The sequence below is a fragment of the Balaenoptera acutorostrata genome, chromosome 3, assembly GCF_949987535.1.
Source record: "Balaenoptera acutorostrata chromosome 3, mBalAcu1.1, whole genome shotgun sequence".
Taxonomy (NCBI): domain Eukaryota; kingdom Metazoa; phylum Chordata; class Mammalia; order Artiodactyla; family Balaenopteridae; genus Balaenoptera; species Balaenoptera acutorostrata.
Window position 1 is genome coordinate 65,577,393 of NC_080066.1, and position 19,634 is coordinate 65,597,026.

A 19,634-nucleotide genomic window follows, 5' to 3' on the forward strand; every position below is an offset into this window, starting at 1 on the left:
GTCCAGTCAGAGAATCCTTGCTCTCTCATAGTGATTCTTTTAGAGAAAGAGAAAAAAATACACAAGTAAACAAAAGATGATTTAGATGATATTATGTGCAAAGAGGAAAATGAAATGGCATATTATTGATTTAGAGGTGGACTACCTTTGGGGTATTTAAGAAAATAGCTTTATGAGAAAGTTTGGGTATTTAAGCTATAAGTTGAATGCTAAGAAAAGTCAAACAATGTAAAGATCTAGCTATAGAGTATTCCAAGCAAATGAAAAGATTGGAAAGACCTTGAGATAAGAATGAATGTGGATTTTTTTTTTTTTACCTTTCTAATTAAATTCCTTGATGGGAAGGACTTTTTAATAGTTAAAAAAAAATAGTTACTTGTATTTTTCACAGTTCATCTGACTCTTTTTCACATAGTGACATTTAGTAATTAATTTTACCATTGCTTTAGATATGGTTTATAAAATGAAACCATTTCCGAGGTCTTTTTATCAGAAGTATCTTAAATGTTTGGGGGGGAAATAATTTTAGGCTTCGGTGCTAATTTCATTTTACTTATGGATAAACCACAAAACTCTTCTGAGTCCTGACCAGTATGTAAAATTATTTTTTTCTTAATATACCATGAATCTTTTTGTAAGAATTCAAAAATGCTAATAAAAATATAAACTCTCAAAATTCAATATACACATGTACTATATATATTTACATATATATTATTGTTTTGTGTGGGGTTTTTTTGGTCAAGAGTATTTGCAGATATTTTTCCATGTCAGTAAATATAGGTTACAGTATTTTTAGGAGCTGTATAGTATTCAGTTGTATGAATGAAGCATACTTTATGAAAAAAATTCTGTATAGTTCCTTATCTCTTTTGTTTAGAATTTTTCACTATTTTTTTAAAATTTTATTTATTTATTTATTTATTTGTGGCTGTGTTGGGTCTTCGTTTCTGTGCGAGGGCTTTCTTGAGTTGCGGCGAGTGGGGGCATCTCTTCATCGTGGTGCGCGGGCCTCTCACTGTCTTGGCCTCTCTTGTTGCGGAGCACAGGCTCCAGACGCGCAGGCTCAGTAGTTGTGGCTCACGGGCCTAGTTGCTCCACGGCATGTGGGATCTTCCCAGACCAGGGCTCGAGCCTGTGTCCCCTGCATTGGCAGGCAGATTCTCAACCACTGCGCCACCAGGGAAGCCCAAAATTTTTCACTATTTTTTTGAAGTAGATTGTCAGAAATAACATTCAGAGCTCTCCTTAGATAAATACGTAGACGTGAAATGGTTTATCAGAAAGATTATAATGATTTGCATTCCTAAGAACAGTGCATAAATATGCCTATTTCATGTATACTGGGTTTTATCAGCCTTTACTATGTTTGCCAATCTGATGTGCAGAAAATCACCTTAAAAGAAAATGTGTGTTTCTTTGATTAAAAGTGAGATTGATTGTCATTATGTTACTTGTCATTTATATTTTGAGAATTGCCTGTTGAAGTCTTCTGCTCATTTATTATCACTGGATGTATTTTTTAAAGGATTTTTTTTTACAGTTCTTATATATGGATAATAAGTCTTTGTCATTATTGAAAATATTTTTTCTTAGGTGGAATTGTTTAAATGTATATTGTACTTAATGCCACTTGGAAGTTTTTATTTTTTAATGTTTATCTTGTCAGAATTAATATTTTTTAGTCTTTTAATTTGTCATACTTTTAACTCAATTCTGTGCTTCTCATACAATAAAACTTTTACTACTTTTTAAATAACATATGCAGTTGCACATCTGTATAGATACATTTTTTCCATTGACAAACTCACAGCCATAAATTAGTAGGATTTTAAAAATTGATTAATGAATAGCTAAAAAAAGCTCCAAAATACTTTATTAGTGTCCTGTTTTGTATTCTTTAGTTGCTTTATGTGTAACTCATATTTTATTTTTAAGATTAATAATTAGGACCTCAGGATGTGGGTCGATAGGGACTACGTTTTCTTTTTTTCTGTGTACGTGTTCCTGGCTTACCTACTATATAGCCCAGGGATTGAATTTAATTTATTAGCTGTGTGAGTCGGGATTCAGTTGCAGATAACTAACCACCATAGATATTTTTAAGTAGAAAGGGACTTAATTCAAAGAGGTGCTTACAGAAATCATCAGAAGTATTAAAACAACGGAGCAGAACTGAAGCTAGGAAATGAGGAGGCCACTATCACTGGTGCTGCTTCCAGGCTCATACCACCTGTGGTATAATCCAGGAATCAAGAAGAAGCTGCTACAACTGTTGGCTTCGGGGCTAAGGTGCTTTTACTAGAGTTGCAGTGACAACACAGATGCCCTGCACTCTGCCTCACAACACTTTAAAAAGTAGTGCCTGGGCACTGGGACCACCGAAAACTAAAGTACTTTTGTGTACATGTTTGCCAGCAGAAACAAGCTAGTAGCCAAAGCCTCTGCCTCAGTTAGACCTTCCCAGTTTCACGTGTGGGAATTGATGAACTTAAATCACATCCAGAACCTGAGATGTAAGAGAGTTTGGGAAATGTAGTTTCTTTTTAGCTGGTAAGCTTCTGTAAGAAAGCAGAAGGAGGGTAAAAATGGACGTTGAATATTAATCGCTCATATTCACCACAGTCATTATACGCAGGAATAATGAAAACTGGCTTACAATTTTGTTTTTCCTATTCTTAGATTAATTTATATGAAGAATTTGATTTTTTCCCCCTGCTTTTCAGCACTTGCTAGAAGTAAAGTCTTTAAAGCACCTGACAAGACTGACCCTACAGGATCGCATTACCAAGTCTCTTCTTCATTTGCACAAGAAGAAGAAACCTCCCAGCATCAGTGCCCAGTTTCAGGTTGTTTCCTGTTTTACCTTTTTTTCCTTTTATTTTTAACAAAGAGGAATCTGTTTTGTTCACATTGACATTGTAAGATCAAAGTGATCTGCAAGATACCTGAATGGGATATGATTCATGTGACTAAAAAGCTATGCTATAATGGTCATTTTGGATGGAAGTACCAAAGATGGGGGAAAAAAGTCAAGTGCTTTTGTTTCTCATCCTTGTATCTCTGGATAGTGCATATCCCAAAGAGTAATTCATTATTTTCAGTGTGAGGAGAAAAGCATCAGAAAATTGACTGCCCAGATATGGTCACTGTTAACATAATGATGTATATTTCTCCCTATATATTTAAACCTCATGCTACTGCCATCAACATTTAACTCAATGGAATTGTAAGTTTTTTCTTGATTGTTTATTTTAGTTTTGTGTGTATAGGAATCCAGTTCCTTTCGTTGTAACTGGGCATTTAGGAATAAATATGATCATAATAAATTAACCAAATAACCTCCAGAATAACTTTACAAAATTCTCTTCGAATTCTTCCCATTCTTCTCAAATCATCTCTAACATTCTATTCATTTGCTAGATACTTATGAAAAAGAGCTGAAAATCTTAAAGGTAACAGTGCTTTACATAATTTTACCCTACCTCATGCTTTTATCACAGAAGTGTCGTTCACTGTTAAGTAAAAATTTCTTTATCTGCCGATAGCTATACTTCTATGTTATCACGTTTTTCAGTGCTCCTGTTTAATCCAGGATACCTGAATGTAAATTATCTACTAACATATCACTGGATATGATCTTGTTTGATTTATAAGCACAGTTCTTCAAACTGTAGGCTAGAAATGTCATTTTATTTTAGACAATTTTCACCATAGGCCTAGAGAAAAATTTGATTCTATAAAAGCTACTTGGTCAAAGTGCTCTTTAAAAAAAAAAAACAAAAAAACAAGATCAAAGAGCCAAACAACTTATTAGGTGCTAATAAAGTTAAAGGAAAGACAATTGAATATATAATGGAAGCTCTGCCATGAATTAAAAAAAAATCCTTCTTAAATCACAATCCTATGGGTTAATGGTATTTGATTATTTAAAAAAAGAGAGAGATGTTGCTTGACCAGACAGGTCTGTCTATACCTCGGTGCTGTCTTCACATCCCAGAGTTTGGGTTTTCACTTTATGGATTTAGAAATGCAAAGATGAATTTACAGGGAAAAAAATATCATGCTGACTGATAAACTATAAACACTGCTGTAAAACAGTATCAAAGTTTATTAATATACAATGAGAAATAAGAGTCATAGGCAGACTTGTTATAATTGTTAGTTCATGATCACATTTCCTCCTGATTAGCAGATCAATGTGGGAAGCCAAATTCTGATCAAAAGGTAACGTGGTGAGCTTGGTATCTGAAAAGGAAGCATTAATCTCATAATTATGAAGGGGGGAACCATTAAGCTGTTGTGTCCTTTATTTTGTTACCTTGGATCTTTTACAGGTGCCTGTATACCAAACTCAGACTTTAATCTGAAGAGTACACATTATAGCTATTACAATAAAACTTAGTTATAATTACAGTCCTATCATGTCCCTTAAAATCCCCCAAATTCAGGAATTATGGATATTTTCAAATTAAATTCATGTATTTTGTTTAACATTTGCAGAAAGAGTCATCTTTAATGTTTGTAATACATTGTTAAATATTACAAAAGTAATGAGTACTATATTTTCCAGATCCTTTACTAAATATTTATACATATACATTATTTTTCCTCCAATTCTGTGAGATAAATACTGTCATTCTTATTGTACAGGTGAGGAAATTAGAAGTGTTGGAGATAGATGGCACCCAGCTGTCTTTGACTTCACACACTTCTTGTGAATGAATATTTACTTTCATCAAAATGAAATCATAGAACTCATGAAGGATTAACCGATAGAGGAATTGCCCTTCTGCTATAAACAACTAGAAAACTGGAAAAAACATAAGAATAGAATGTTTTTAGATATTAGACAGTAAGCATTGCAGGATTATGATCCCTGAGAAGAGGGAAATAAATGAGACAAGTCCCAGGTTACTGCATAAAGGCAGTTTGCTATAGCCCAGGGAAAGGGAATCCAAACAAATGCCAAGACTTTGCTCTGAACCTGCCCTCGCAAAGCTTAATAAAAGCAAGTCTTGAAAGAATCAGAGTGATCCTATATTACTTAACAGCCCCAGGGGAAAATGTCTGTTGCTCTTTAAAGGAATATAACAAAATCCAACAATGTAAAATCACACTAGCATCCAACCTGAAATTATTAGGCATGCAAAGAATCAGGGAAAAAACAACCCATAGCAAGGGAGAAAAAAATTATTAGAAACAGATCTAGGGACTTACCTGGTGGCACAGTGGTGAAGACTCCGTGCTCCCAATGCAGGGGGCCGGGGTTCTATCCCTGGTCAGGGAACTAGATCCACATGCATGCTGCAATAAAAGTTTGCATGCTACAACTAAGGAGCCTGTGAGTCACAACTAAGGAGCCTGCCTGCTGCAACTAAGACCCGGTGCAACCAAATAAATAAATAAATATTGAAAAATGAAAAAGAAACAGATCTGAAAATGACAGAGATTATGGAAATAGCATTTAGATGAGGATCTCAAAATAGCTATTATGAATCATATAAATATGTCCAAAGAAAAACATGAATAATGATGAGAAAAAATAGAAGATACGAAAAAGACTTAAATGGAACTTTCAAAGATTAAAAATGTAATATTTGAAAATAAAAATAAGCTACATGAGATTAACACCTATTTGCCGAAGTAGTGAATTAGAAGTTACATTTACTTTAAAGTGCAGAGAGAAATAACAAAGATGGAAAAAATGAAAAAAAGCATTAGTAACTTGTGGGAAAATATTAGATCATTGAACATAGGTGTAATTGGCATCTAAGAAGGAAAGTCAAGAGAGGGGGATACAGAAAAAAATTTGAAGAAATAATGACCAAAATATTTCCTTATTTTTATGAATAATATAAGCTCAAAGATCAAAGAATCTCAACAAATCCCAAGCAGAACAAACCTAAACACACCAATACACATCACATCAAATTGCTAAAGCCAGTTAAAAAGAGAAAATTTTAAATACAGCCAGAGAAAAAAGACAACATTTATGTGCCATGAAATGAAGATAAGAATAACAGTAGGTTTCTCATCAGAAACTATGAAAGCCAGAATTCAAGAGTAGTATTTTTTTAAATTTATTTTTGGCTGTGTTGGGGTTTCATTTCTGTGCGAGGAGGGCTTTCTTTAGTTGCAGCGAGCAGGGGCCACTCTTCATCACGGTACCACTCTTCATCACGGTACGCTGGCCTCTCACTATCGCGGCCTTTCTTGTTGTGGAGCACAGGCTCCAGACGTGCAGGCTCAGTAGTTGTGGCTCACGGGCCCAGTTGCTCCACGGCATGTGGGATCTTCCCAGACCAGGGCTTGAACCCGTGTCCCCTGCATTGGCAGGCAGATTCTCAACCACTGTGCCACCAGGGAAGCCCCAAGAGTAGTATTTTTAAAAGACTGAAAGGGGAAAAAAAAAAATTGTCACTCTAAAATTCTGTGCACGTGAGTAATGAAGATTATATAGAGACTTTTTCAGACAAACAAAAGTTGAGAGAATGCATTGCCAGGAAATCTACATTATAAGAATGTTAAATTTGGGATAAAAATGATGAGAAAACCATAGATTTTGGATCTATACAAAACACTAAGATTGCCAGAATGATAGAAGTGTAATTAACTATAATAAATACTTTTTATCTTCTTTTAATTTTTTAGAAAGATAATTGGCTATAGAAGAAAAAAATAATAATATATTGTAAGGTAGAAATAAAACGTATGACAAAAGTAGCACAAAAGAAGGGAGGGGCTAAATATAAGTTTATACTGTTGTAAAGTTTATACTCTTGTAAAGTTACACCATTACCTGTATACTGTACACTATACAGGTAATGGTGTAGCATTATTTGAAGGCAGACTGTGATATGTTAAAGATGTAAAGTCTTGAGAAATCCTTAAAAAAATAAAAGCTTATCATAGGTAATGAGCTAATAGCAGAACTAAAATGGAATCATAAAATACAGGTGATCCTTGATTGAACTGCATGGGTCCACTTACACATGGATTTCTTTCAATAGTTACACTACAGTTTTACACGATCAGCGGTTGGTTGAATCTGAGGATTCGGAACTCCAGATAGGGTGGAACCAAGTATACCGGGGGCCAACTTTAAAGTTACATGTGGGTTTTCAACAGCACAGAGGGTCAGTACCCCTAACTCCTGTGTTGTTCAAGCGTCAACTGTATACTCAGTTTTAAAAAGACAGGATAAAAGAAAGAGCAGATTAAACAAATAGAAACAAATAACAAGGTGGTAGACCATATGTAAATTTTTCTTATTTCAGTGGTTAGGTAAACAGCCACCCTCACCCTACTCTGGATTATTCTCTTTTGAGACTTTGTCTACTGCCGGCAAATGTTAGTATCCTTTTAGCCACCAGACTGTCAAATAAAGTAGCTAAAGCCTTAAGTTATGAGCGAGATGATGCAACTTGATCATAAGGCAGAAACTATGCATTGTTTATGCATAGAGCTGTATATGAAAGGAGGCCACTTCATAGGCACCATGTGTCGGCTCAGTTAATGCTTTAAAAGGAGTTTTGTGCCTTTCTCTTAGGATAATAGGTCATGCACATGCTGTTGCTGTTATATCTGCTGAAACGTGCAGATAAAACTACTGCCCCTCTCTTGGCCTGACAAGACACGCATGCCTAGCTGCTCAGAGACCCACAGATTGCTGGGAAATATATCTACCACTACATCATTAGTCAATGTAGTCCTTTGCCTGTAGTGGTGGAAATTCTAAGTGTTTCTCTTCCTTGGCTAAGGGTTTTTCTAACTTTGGGTTTTTTGGCAGAAATCTGAGTTCTCTGCGTAAAGGCCCATCGATTTGAAGAAAATAATCTACTTCTAGTTCTACCTCTGGAACTAAGAATTAAGTCATTACACAAACTCAACCAAGCTGATTTTTATTCTCGAATATGTATCTATGTATTCTGTTTTCTACAGTAGATACATATTGGTTTTATAGTGAGAGGAAAAGATGTCTAAAGAGGATTATTTTTTTCAAAGGTGGTTTATTTATAGCAGCAGAAAGTGAACCAGTGGTTGCCTGGGACTCTGGGTGGAGGCAGTTATTGACTGCAGATGGGCAGGAGGGGACCTTTTGAGGGGATGGGTGGAAGATTTCTAAATCTGGATTGTAATGATGGTTTTACAATTGTATAAATTTACTAAAAAAATCATTGATCTATGCACTACAATGGATACATTTTTATAGTATGTAAATTGTAATTCAATAAAACTGTTAAAAACAAACTCACTATTAAGAGAACGAAAGGGCACGCTACAGGGTATATGCATATACTTGCAATACAACTGAAAAAGACCTTATATGTGGAATATATGAAAAACCACAAATCAGTTCTTGAAAAGACAACCTAGTAGAAATGGGCAAAGGTCTTGAACAAACAAAACTGTCTTATATCTAAAGATGTTATCCAAAAGGCCAATAAGCCTATCAAATACATCCTCAATTTTATTTATTATTCATCAGGGAAATGAAAATTAAAACTGCCTATAAGGCAATAATACTACACACTTCCCAGCATGGCTGAAATAAAAAAGATTGATTATGCAAGGTATTGGCAAGGATGTAGAGCAACCAGAATTTTTATACACTGCTATTGAAATATAAATTGATGCAGGCATTTTGGAAAACGGTTGAAAGACATGTAGAAGATTGTTCATAGCCACTTTATTCCTAACAGCCGAAACTTGAGCAACCAAATATCCATCCTAAACAGATAATTTAACTGTGGTATAGTCATATAATGAATCACTACTATATAGTGCTGAAAATGTACAAGATACAATTGTATGCAACAAATACAAGATAGTACATAGTGTATCTTTCTCTTTATATAAAGTTTAATAGCAGGTAAACTGACTTACCATCTTGGAAGTCAGGATAATGGTTACCCTCGGTTGAGGTGTGGAGGGTGGAGGCAGGTAGCCTATGTACAGTGATCTTGCTAAGTTCAGTGGGATGGAGCACAGAGGGACGTCTAAGGTTCTAATAATATTTTATTCATTGATTTGGGTTCTGGTTTCAAGAGTGTATTCCCTTTGTGAAAATTCATCATACTGCATATTTATGATTCAAGCATTTTATATTATGTGTATTATTTTACAGTAACACACACGAAAAGAACACCTAAAAGTAAAAAAAATGTGTATGTTGATGTAATATATATGACAGCAATAACAGGAGTCTATGTGATTGTAAGGCTTCTAAGTTTTACTTGAAATCATAAAATATTAACTCTAAGTATACTGTGCGGTTAGGTTGGTATATTGTTATCCGTAGAGCAGACACACACACACAAAACAGTACAAAGAGATGTAGCTGAAAAGCCAACAGATAAATAGAATACTAATAAACAAAATATGTTATCTGACTGTAATTAAACCAGACATCAATAAAAGAAAGATAACAATCCCCAAATATTTGGCAAATTAAAAAGACATCTAAATAAAACACGAGTCAAAGAGGAAGGACAATTTTAAAAATATTTTAAATGGAATGAAAATAAAATGTCACAGTTTGTGCAGTGCAGCTAAATCAGTACTCCAAGGTTAATTTATAACATTCAATGCTCTTATTAGAAAAGGAGAAAGGCCTTAAGTCACTAATCTAAGCTTCTACCCTAAGAAACTAGAAAAAGAAAAACATTAAACCCAAAGCAAGCAGGAGTGAAATGATAAAGTAGAAATCATCAGTGAGATCGAAAACAGAAAAATAATAGAGAAAAACCAATGAAATAAAAAAGCTCGTTTGTTGAAAATATCAGAAAATTTATAAACCTCCAGTCAGACTAATCTGGAAAAAAGAGACAAAGCACAAATTATCAGCATCAGGAATGAAAGAGGGAACATCACTACATACTCAAACATTAAAATTGAAGCAGGGGACTACTACCTTCCTGGATACCCTACTGGATGTTTTTCCCAAAGTTACTCTTAAGACTGCATGAGTTTGAATGAAGTTGTTTCATGAAATGTGAAGAAAGGTAAAAAATGTATTATAGACTTAGATTACTATAAAATATATCTGCAATATTTACCATTGCCAGTCTGTCAGCTTTAAAGTTAAACTGCCATCCTCATCCTTAACTGGCCTCAGTTTAATCAGTATGGCAGTGTACACAATGTGCTTTTCCGAAACAAACCTATTTCTATGTATACCACTTTTTTTTGCATATTTTACCAACATTGTTGTTTATATTTATAAACCATTCATTGCCAGTTTGGAATGAGAGTATGTGCTAATTATATTGCTTTGTATTGCAGGCCTCATTAAGCAAGCTGATGGAAACACTTGATCAAGCAGAACCATATTTTGTAAAATGCATTCGCTCTAATGCCGAAAAGGTAAAAATGTCTGTAAATAAGAGCTTCTAGCTCAGCTTACTTCAAACCAAGCTTTAAATTCTTTCTAAGGAGAATAAGTGGCGGGGAAGAGCTATCTATAATCTTAGTAAGGAAAACAGTGTTCTATATTTTCTATGAATATCCTTCTTATTTCCTCACTTACCTGCCTGAAAAGTATTTATATGGGCTCAATTTAGCATCTCCTAGAATTTAGCATCTCCTGCAGAAGCAAAAATCTCTTGAAATTCCATCATATAAAAGAATTTTATGCAACTTTTGTTACCCGTACCAAGGTTAATCTCTCTTGGTTAGATATAAGGTATCAATTATTCTTACAGAACTTGCGTGGCATTTTTCATGCTTAGAGATTCTTGTCTCTTCAAAATAGGGAAGATACTCAACATTCTTGATTTATTCTTGTTTTATATGACAGTTCCCCTTATTAGAGCTTTGCAAAATATACCTGTTAAGTGTAAACAGTTGTCATCTTTATGTCCATCATAGGAGAAAAATAGTTCTAACCCAAACTGCTAAAATGTCGTAGGAATTAGGTTCAGCTTTCTTAATTCTTAATAAGCAGTCTCTAGCTCTGCTAGTTATAAGCTTTGTGATCTTAGATGAGTTACTTAACCTTTCTATGCCTTAAATATTTTCATCTGTGTAAGAATATACTGGAATTGTAGGACCAACCTCATAGTGTTTTGTGAATACATATGAGTCAATACCTATAAAGTACTTAGAATCTTCCTGGCCCATACTAAGCACTTAGTAAATGTTAGCCATTCTTTTATAGTGACAAAAGAGGAAACCATTTTATTTACAGTTAAATAGAAGTTTGAGTCCCTGTTATTCTTGCTATGCAAAGAGTTCAATTAATGAAGTATTTAAGGGCACAGAATAAGTACTAAATACTAACTGCTATTATTATTTAACATAAGTTGCCCACTTGACTTTTTTTTTTTTTTTTTTGACAGCTAGTATGCCCCATCTTTCTGCAGGAAAATATTTGGGATTGCCTTAGTGGATCATTGAAAATAGTATTCAGAAAATAGGGAGAAATATCAGAAGCTCCGAATACAGCCTCTTTTGAATGTCTAAAAATATGCGTATGAGATACCTAGGAGTGACAAAGTGTCATGAATGGTGATGATCGAATGCCTCCCTTTAGCCTCTTCCCTGTTGATGCCTATACAATGAGAGATCAATTCTCAGGGATTATAGGAATTTTTTGTTTTTCAATGTGTCATACCAGTATTATCAGCAAAAACTAGGGAATTAAACTTCTTTTAACCTTGTACTGGTCATACAAGAAGAAATATGTCAGCTCTCAAGTTAACCAAGGCAACTGGAAGAGTGTGGGGTAAGTCGTTTCTGAGTGAGATTGTAGATAAAATCTTACTTAATAAAAATATAGACAGTCTTGACTACGTATAAGTAGGTTAATCGTGTTACAAATTTTATAGTGACTAGACTATGTGGCCTGTGGGCAACTACATTCCTTTTGAGCTTTGAAGGCCCTCTTCTTCTGCAAGTAGAGAAGCCTGGAAGCTTGGTGTCTCTTTTTTCCTTTTGGTCAGGCAGTTAGAACTTTTCTGAAGCTACCAGCTAGGGAGGTAAGATTGTCCCATCACCTCTGCTGTATCTTAACCAGACAGCCTCCAGTCAATTCCTAGATATTCAAAACTTAACTACACTTATAAGACAAACATTAATTTGGAGATCTATTCTCCTGGGTTAATCTTTTTACCATTTGCTTTGTTTTAGTTGCCATTAAGGTTCAGTGATGCCTTGGTACTTAGACAGCTTCGGTACACTGGGATGCTGGAGACAGTTCGAATTCGCCAATCAGGATACAGCTGCAAATATTCTTTCCAGGTTATGCTTTATAGTGATATTTAAATGTATTTGTACATCAAGTAAATTATTCCTATGCCTTGCTTATTTTTTATTTGGGTCTCACTTGTTTATTTCTCCTGATTCTTCCTTTACATTCTATCTTTTGCATACAGAATTGAAGAGGGATAGAGAATACTCATTTCCATTGAATGACAGCAATCTCATTAAGCTTGTGTTGTAATAGAATCCACTACTTGGCTATTCTCATTTGATCTGAATGTTTGTTAATATAAGTTTACTCATAACATGGCAGTTCTTCACACTGATTATGCCAGTAATTGAAATACTTCAATCAGAACTATCTAGTTCAAAAGAAAAGATCCCATTTGATTTTTCCTAAAGTTTTCTCAGCAGGATTTTCTTACATAGGAGGCTGCCAGCAAGGCTCACAACTGTTCTCATCAGCTACTGCTGCTATGGATATAAAAATTATTTTGAAGCTTTTCAGCAGCTGAGCAGGTCTTTTCTGTTGAGGGAAAGCTTTATTCTCAGTTGTACCCTGAAATAGCTGTCACCTTTGCTTTATTTTTCTGCTAAAAAATTCAGATTTTTGTTAAATAACCTTTTCTTTGGTCTTTAGTACAGCTTTCTCAAAGGGAGAATTAGTTTCTGCCCTTCTTTTCTTCTTTCGTTCCCCTTTGATAACAAAATATGTAGGAATCACTATCTCCCCCCACCATTTTACTAATTAACCTTTTGAAATATTTTAAATTAACAAGTAATTTCTTGGTTTCACCCTGTTTAAAATAATGAGAAAAAGATCAATAAAATGACAATTAGCTAGTTTAGGATTTTGTTTACAAATAATTCTTTTGTGATTTTATAACATTTTCTTTTCACTTTTCAGGATTTTGTGAGCCATTTCCACGTACTTCTTCCCCGAAATATTATTCCATCCAAATTTAACATTCAGGATTTCTTCAGGAAAATAAACCTTAATCCAGATAATTATCAAGTTGGAAAATCCATGGTAAATATAATATATACAGCTTTTGCCAGATTGAGTGCATTTTTGTATATAAGTAATAATGGCAGTCTTTGCCGAGGAGAATGTTTATAAGAAAGATAGTGTACCAGATATCATAAGGAAATCGATTAGGCCAAGACTTTTACTTAATAATATAGTCAGTATTAATCAAAGAGCTTATGGCCAATGCTCTAGTGCTGCCTATAATTTTAACTGCTTAAAAAGCATTTCTTCCTAGGTATTGCACTGTAATTATCAACTCAATTTGCCTAAAGTGACCTTATCCGGATTCCCCTACTGTCTTTAACTAATTAACTACTCTTTTTCTCTGTTACCTTTCTTCTAGTTTCTTAGGCTAGAAACCATAATCATATTTTGGCTTACCCTTTAATCATTTTACAAAGTTCCGTTTCTGTTTTTTTCCTTATAAATGTTTCTCACATCTCTCCCTTTTTCTCCATTCTTACTGTTTCCATTTTAGTTCTGTTTTGTAGCTCTCACACATTTCTCTTATAGTAAACAGATCCATCATCTAATGCCAGTCTATTTTTTATTCCATTTAACTCACTCTACCCATAGTATCAAAATCATCATCTTAATATACTTTATGTCAGCCTCCTGCACAATAATAATCCCCTTATAACCTCCTCATTAAATCTAAACATCTTTCTCTTTTTCAAGAACCTCCATGTTGTGACTTCACACTTTTTTTCTTTTTTATAGTAAATTTATTTATTTATTTATTTTTGGCTGCAATGCGTCTTTGGTGTCACATGTGGGCTTTCTCTAGTTGCGGCGAGCAGGGGCTACTCTTCGTTGCGGAGCACGGGCTCTAGGTGTGCGGGCTTCAGTAGTTGTGGCATGTGGGCTCAGTAGTTGTGGCTCGCGGGCTCTAGAGCGCAGGCTCAGTAGTTGTGGCACACGGGCTTAGTTGCTCCGCGGCATGTGGGATCTTCCTGGACCAGGGCTCGAACCCATGTCCCGTGCATTGGCAGGTGGGTTCTTAACCACTGCACCACCAGGGAAGCCCCACTTCACGCCATTAATTGTTCCATCATCCCAGTATGTATCTTTATTCTTTTTTTTATAAGTTTTTTTTTTACATTTTTAGAAATTTATTTATTTATTTATTTGGCTGTGTTGGGTCTTATTTGCGGCAGGCGGGATCTTCGTTGCGGTGCACAGGCTTCTCTCTAGTTGTGGCACGCGGGCTCAGTAGTTGCGGCACGTGGGCTTAGTTGGGCTGTGGCATGTGGGATCTTAGTTCCCCGACCAGGGATCGAACCCACATCCCCTGCCTTGACAGGTGGATTCTTAACCACTGGACCACCAGGGGAGTCCCTGTACCTTTATTCTTATTTCCAACTCCTTGTTTTGCTCAGGTGGAGTCCTCTGTCTCTTGCCCTGAATAGCTTACTGTTTTCCTCTTTGGGTATCTAATATCTATCTGTACTTTCTAAGAATATTTTTAAATTTTTGACAAAAATGGGAAGTGATGGATGTGTTAATTAGATTGTGGTAATCATTTCAAAATGTTTATACATACATCAAAACATCACATTGTACACCTTAAATATATACAGTTTTTAATATCTACCTGCTCTTAATGTTGAAGTGTAAATCCTGTTTCCAAACGGACTATGTCTAAGTTATCTTTGTATCCCCCTGAATTCCTAAAGATTTATAATAGAATGAAGGAGTAAATAAGTAAACTGATGAATAGCTTTGGGCAGCAAGAAGCCTTTGACGCATACTGGGTTTCAAAAAGACTATCATTATTGGTTTATTCATATTATGATCAAACTTTAAAATCTATGGTTGTCATCTTTTTTTTTTCCCCACTCCAACATCCTTGAAAAATATGACATATTAATATTACCAGTACTACACTGGCTCCTAATGGTGAAGTTCCCAAGGGAATAATGTATCACAGTCTCTGGCACTGGGGTTTTTGTAGTGATGTTCACATTTCCAGTTCCCCTTCTATATTCTAATGCCTCCTTTCCAGTTTGAGAATGACTACTTTGGCTAAGTTGATGGAAATATTTATCAGTACTGCTTGTACCTGTCTGCCACTGTGTCTGTTCTTCTCTAAAAAAGCTTACCATAGGAACGATGATGCATGAAATAAATTTCTCATTTCTTCTTAAGCTGTATGCTTCATCTTTTTTCCTTCTGGTAGGTATTCCTAAAGGAGCAGGAACGACAACACCTCCAAGGTCTGCTTCACCAAGAGGTGCTCCGCAGAATCATATTGTTGCAGCGATGGTTCAGGGCCTTGCTGTGTAGGCAGCATTTCCTCCATCTGAGACAGGCATCCGTTATCATCCAGGTAGGAAACAAAAGAGTCTTTGCATGAAATTGGCTAGTTTATTTAGCCTGTGTTTTAGTAACTAGAACTGTTTTACTGTGAAACATTTAAGTAAGAATGTAAATTTCTTCAGTGGCGAGAATGTGTCCATTTGTTAAATGTTCACAGCATCCAACAGATTACCTGGCATATAATAATAGACTTTTAATAAATATTAATGGAGTTCAATTGAAATTAAATTGAATTTATAGTTATAATGTCTTGCGAGGTATGATTAGGGGCAAAGGAGTTATGTGCCTTAATTTTTGTTGGCAAGTTATTTTTAGTTTTCTGAGTGATATTTGAGAATTATATGTACATTGTTGTTGTTATGTATTCATTTTGGATGAAAGGTATCATATTTTACATTTATCTTTTATTTTCTCCCTCATTGATTTATATGATGGCTGTTTTCCACAGGATCTTTACTGTTTGTACAAGATAATCTTTAATATCTTAATCTTTGCAGTGTGTACACGTTGACGTTAAACCCATTAGTATTGGCAAATTGTAGGTGAGAATATAATGTAATTTGTTAAAATTAATTTGTAGGGCATGAAAGCATCAAAAAGTTTTAAATTACTTTAAGTTGTATAATTAACTTCATTGAGGTTATATTATCTAAAATAGTTATTTTAGCCAAGCATATCTGGAAAAGGGAACTTTTTTTACTTTAACCACCCACAGTTTAGCTGTTTAGCCACTTAACCTCTAGTTATGACATAAGAAATTTCTGTGAGAATGTGTTATAAGATATGACAACAGTTTTTATTATTTTGTCTTCCCCACAGCGATTCTGGAGGAATTACCTAAATCAGAAGCAGGTCAGAGATGCAGCTGTGCAGCAGGATGCTTTAGTTATGGCTAGTGCAGCCACTCTTCTTCAAGCTTCCTGGCGTGCTTACTTAGAGAGGCAGCGGTATTTGGAGCTCCGGACTGCAGCCATCGTCATCCAGCAGAAATGGAGGGAGCACTATAGGCGGAGGCACATGGCTGCTATTTGCATACAGGCGAGATGGAAAGGCTACAGGGAAAGTAAGAGGTATCAAGAACAAAGGAACAAAATTATCCTTTTGCAATCACTATGTAGAGGATTCAGAGCAAGACAAAGGTAATCTTTTTTGCTATAATAATTAACTCCTCACTTGTCAAGTACTTCTTATATGTCTGCTCTAACATTTGCCTAACTTGAGTTAGAATTGGTTATCTCAGTTTGTCTTCTCCACTAGAAATAGAATTGTGAAATGTGCATCCAAGTTAGTTTAAGAAATACTTAATATTATAAAAAGAAAATTTTTGAGACTTTCCACTTTTTAAAAAATTCTCAATAAATGTATTCTCTCCAGTGGTAACCAAGAGATATCTCTAGCCTATTTTTTTTTTTTCCTGTTTTGATATAGATTTAAAGCTTTAAAAGAACAAAGACTAAAAAAAACAAAACTAAAACTTGGATTGGCAAATATCAAGCCATATGGAACTCTGGAAATTCACGGTTCAGACCCTTCAGAATGGGAGGATTGTTCATTTGACAACAGAGTAAAAGCCATAGAGGAATGTAAATCTGTGATAGAGAGTAATCGAATTAGTCATGAAAGTTCAAAGGACTGCTTGAACGAGTCCCCAAACAAGCGACAGGAGAGAGCCAGAAGTCGAAGTGGTATGGACTTGCAGGGAGATGTGACTGTAAGAGAGAGACCCAAGTCCTTGGAAGATCTCCACCAGAAAAAAGTGGGTCGGGCCAAAAGAGAAAGTCGGAGAATGAGAGAACTAGAGCAAGCTATATTTAGTTTAGAATTGCTGAAAGTCCGTTCTCTTGGTGGTGTGTCTCCTTCAGAAGAACGTAGGTGGTCTACAGAACTGATGCCTGAGGGCCTTCAGTCTTTACAGGGTACCCCTGATAGTGAAAGCTCTCAAGGAAGCTTGGAACTTCTGAGCTGTGAGGAAAGCCAAAAGAGCAAACTAGAGCCCATAATTCTAGATGAAGGAGATGTGCCGTTTCTGTCACCTAAGATATCTAGCAGTCCAAATTTTGATTCACAGGACAATGCCCTCAGTACTTCAAGTGAGACTAACTATACATTGATTCAAAAGAGGGCACCTTCTGACTCAGTGCATTTAAAGAATGGAGCTATGAAGGAAAAATTGGTTTGCAGTTCTGAATCTATTACCTGTAAACCACAGCTGAGAGACTCCTTTATTTCAAATAGTCTGCCTACATTTTTTTATATTCCCCAACAAGACCCACTGAAAACAAGGTCTCAGCTAGACACAAGTGTCCAGAGAAACAAACTATTGGAAAGTGAAGAAACACTTCCATCTCTTACTTTGGATATCAACAGGGAAGCCAGAAAGTACCACTTCCCAGGGGAAAATCAAGTTGTTGCTTCTTTGAATACAGATTCTTCCAATATTGTGCTTAAGAAGTTAGAAAAGCTAAACACTGAGAAGGAAGAAAGGCAAAAGCAATTGCAGCAGCAGAATGAAAAAGAGATGATGGAACAGATTCGCCAGCAAACAGATATTTTAGAAAAGGAGCGTAAAGCCTTTAAGACAATTGAAAAGCCAAGAACTGGGGAGACTTTTCTGGTACCATCTTTCCATCAGTCAAAGCAAAGAATAGAGAGGCCATCCTCTCTCCTCATCCTGAATACCCCAAATAAGGACGAACCCAGTGTAGTTGGGACTCCATCAGTAACTGTAAAAGATGCTGCTCTTGCCCCAAAAGACAGTCCCTCTGCTCACTTACCCTTGAAGGACCGACCTGTCACTCTGTTCTTTGAAAGAAAAGGAGGCCCATGCCAATCTAGTGCTGTTAAGGAATTATCCAAGACAGACAGAATGTCCACCCAACTGAATGTAGCCTGTAAACTCTCTAATAATCGCATTTCAAAAAGAGAACACCTTAGGCCAACTCAGCCTTGTAGCTACAAATCTGATGACCCTTTCAGAGATGGAACTACTAGGGCCATTTTCTTCACGCCAAAGGAAAATATGAGTAGTTCCCTGTAAGTGAAGTCTTTATTTATTTTTATGTATAAATGGGAAGCTTTTTGGAATTTTCATTAGGATGCCTTGATCTGCCTCAGCTATTTGTATGGGTGCTACTCAAATTAGCCATTTGCTGTGTGTAAAAAAATTTCCTAATTGTTGACTCCACCAGCCACCTGAAATTGGATATAATTATACCCTAGGAGTCTTTGACTAAGCACAGATATCAGGGTTTTTGGTTCCTCCCCATTAAGTGAGAAAGCATTTGTGAAGGGCTGTGGAAACTGCCTGGAAACTTAGTAGGCAGTCAGCAATTGCTGGTTGCCCTAGAGCTGTTAGGTGTAGCAGTCCAAGCTCGTTAGTATCAGGCTTTAAAGTTAATGTGCTTTGTCACAGCTGTTGGCCTATTTATGGTCTGCATTAAGTTCTTTGTACTTTTTTTTGGGGGGGGGGATAAAAACCACATAAAATTTACCATCTTAACCATTTTAAAGTGTACAGTTCAGTTGCGTTAACTATATGCACATTGTTGTGCAACAGATCTCTAGAGCTTTTTCATCTTGCAAAACAAACTCAATTACCCATTGAAAGCAGCCCCCCTTATCCCCTTACCCCCAGCCCCTGGCAACCACCATTCTACTTTCTGTTTCTAAAAATATGACTAGTACGTATTTTTTTATTTTTATTTTTGTCTGTGTGGCTTGTGAGATCTTAGTTCCCCAACCAAGGATTGAACCTGGGCCCTTGGCAGTGAAAGCATGGAGTCCTAATCATTGGACTGCCAGGGAATTCCCTGTGACTACTTTAAATACCTCACATAAGTGGAAGTTCTTTATTCTTTTAAGTTGTCTTAAGTAGTGGTAGCTGTGAGAAAGCATTTCTTAAGTGGTACATGAAAACAAATTTGATAAAATTTAAGATATTTATATTAAGGCTATGTATACAGTGAATTCTTTCTGTTCTTGTGGGAGAATATCACTGTTTAAATGAAAGGAGGGCTATGTCTTAGGGCTAAAAAAGTTAAATTTCATGTTAACTCTGAAAATAACTTTTTCTCATCATAAC

The 19,634-nt window shown here is 35.7% G+C and overlaps 1 protein-coding gene across 12 annotated transcripts in view; it reads left to right on the plus strand.

Annotated features, from left to right (window-relative positions):
• Nucleotides 1–19,634, plus strand: part of MYO9A (myosin IXA) — a 283,465-nt gene that overhangs the window by 171,238 nt on the left and 92,593 nt on the right. For 9 of the 12 annotated variants that reach the window (XM_057541959.1, XM_057541957.1, XM_007197776.2 and 6 more), the window contains 7 exons: nt 2,727–2,849; nt 10,288–10,368; nt 12,133–12,243; nt 13,112–13,234; nt 15,414–15,563; nt 16,373–16,692; nt 16,982–18,586. In XM_057541959.1, the coding sequence (XP_057397942.1) occupies nt 2,727–2,849; nt 10,288–10,368; nt 12,133–12,243; nt 13,112–13,234; nt 15,414–15,563; nt 16,373–16,692; nt 16,982–18,586 (2,513 nt within the window). The remainder of the gene's footprint in view (nt 1–2,726; nt 2,850–10,287; nt 10,369–12,132; nt 12,244–13,111; nt 13,235–15,413; nt 15,564–16,372; nt 16,693–16,981; nt 18,587–19,634) is intronic. The other 3 variants (XM_057541963.1, XM_057541964.1, XM_057541965.1) reach the window with 1 other exon arrangement.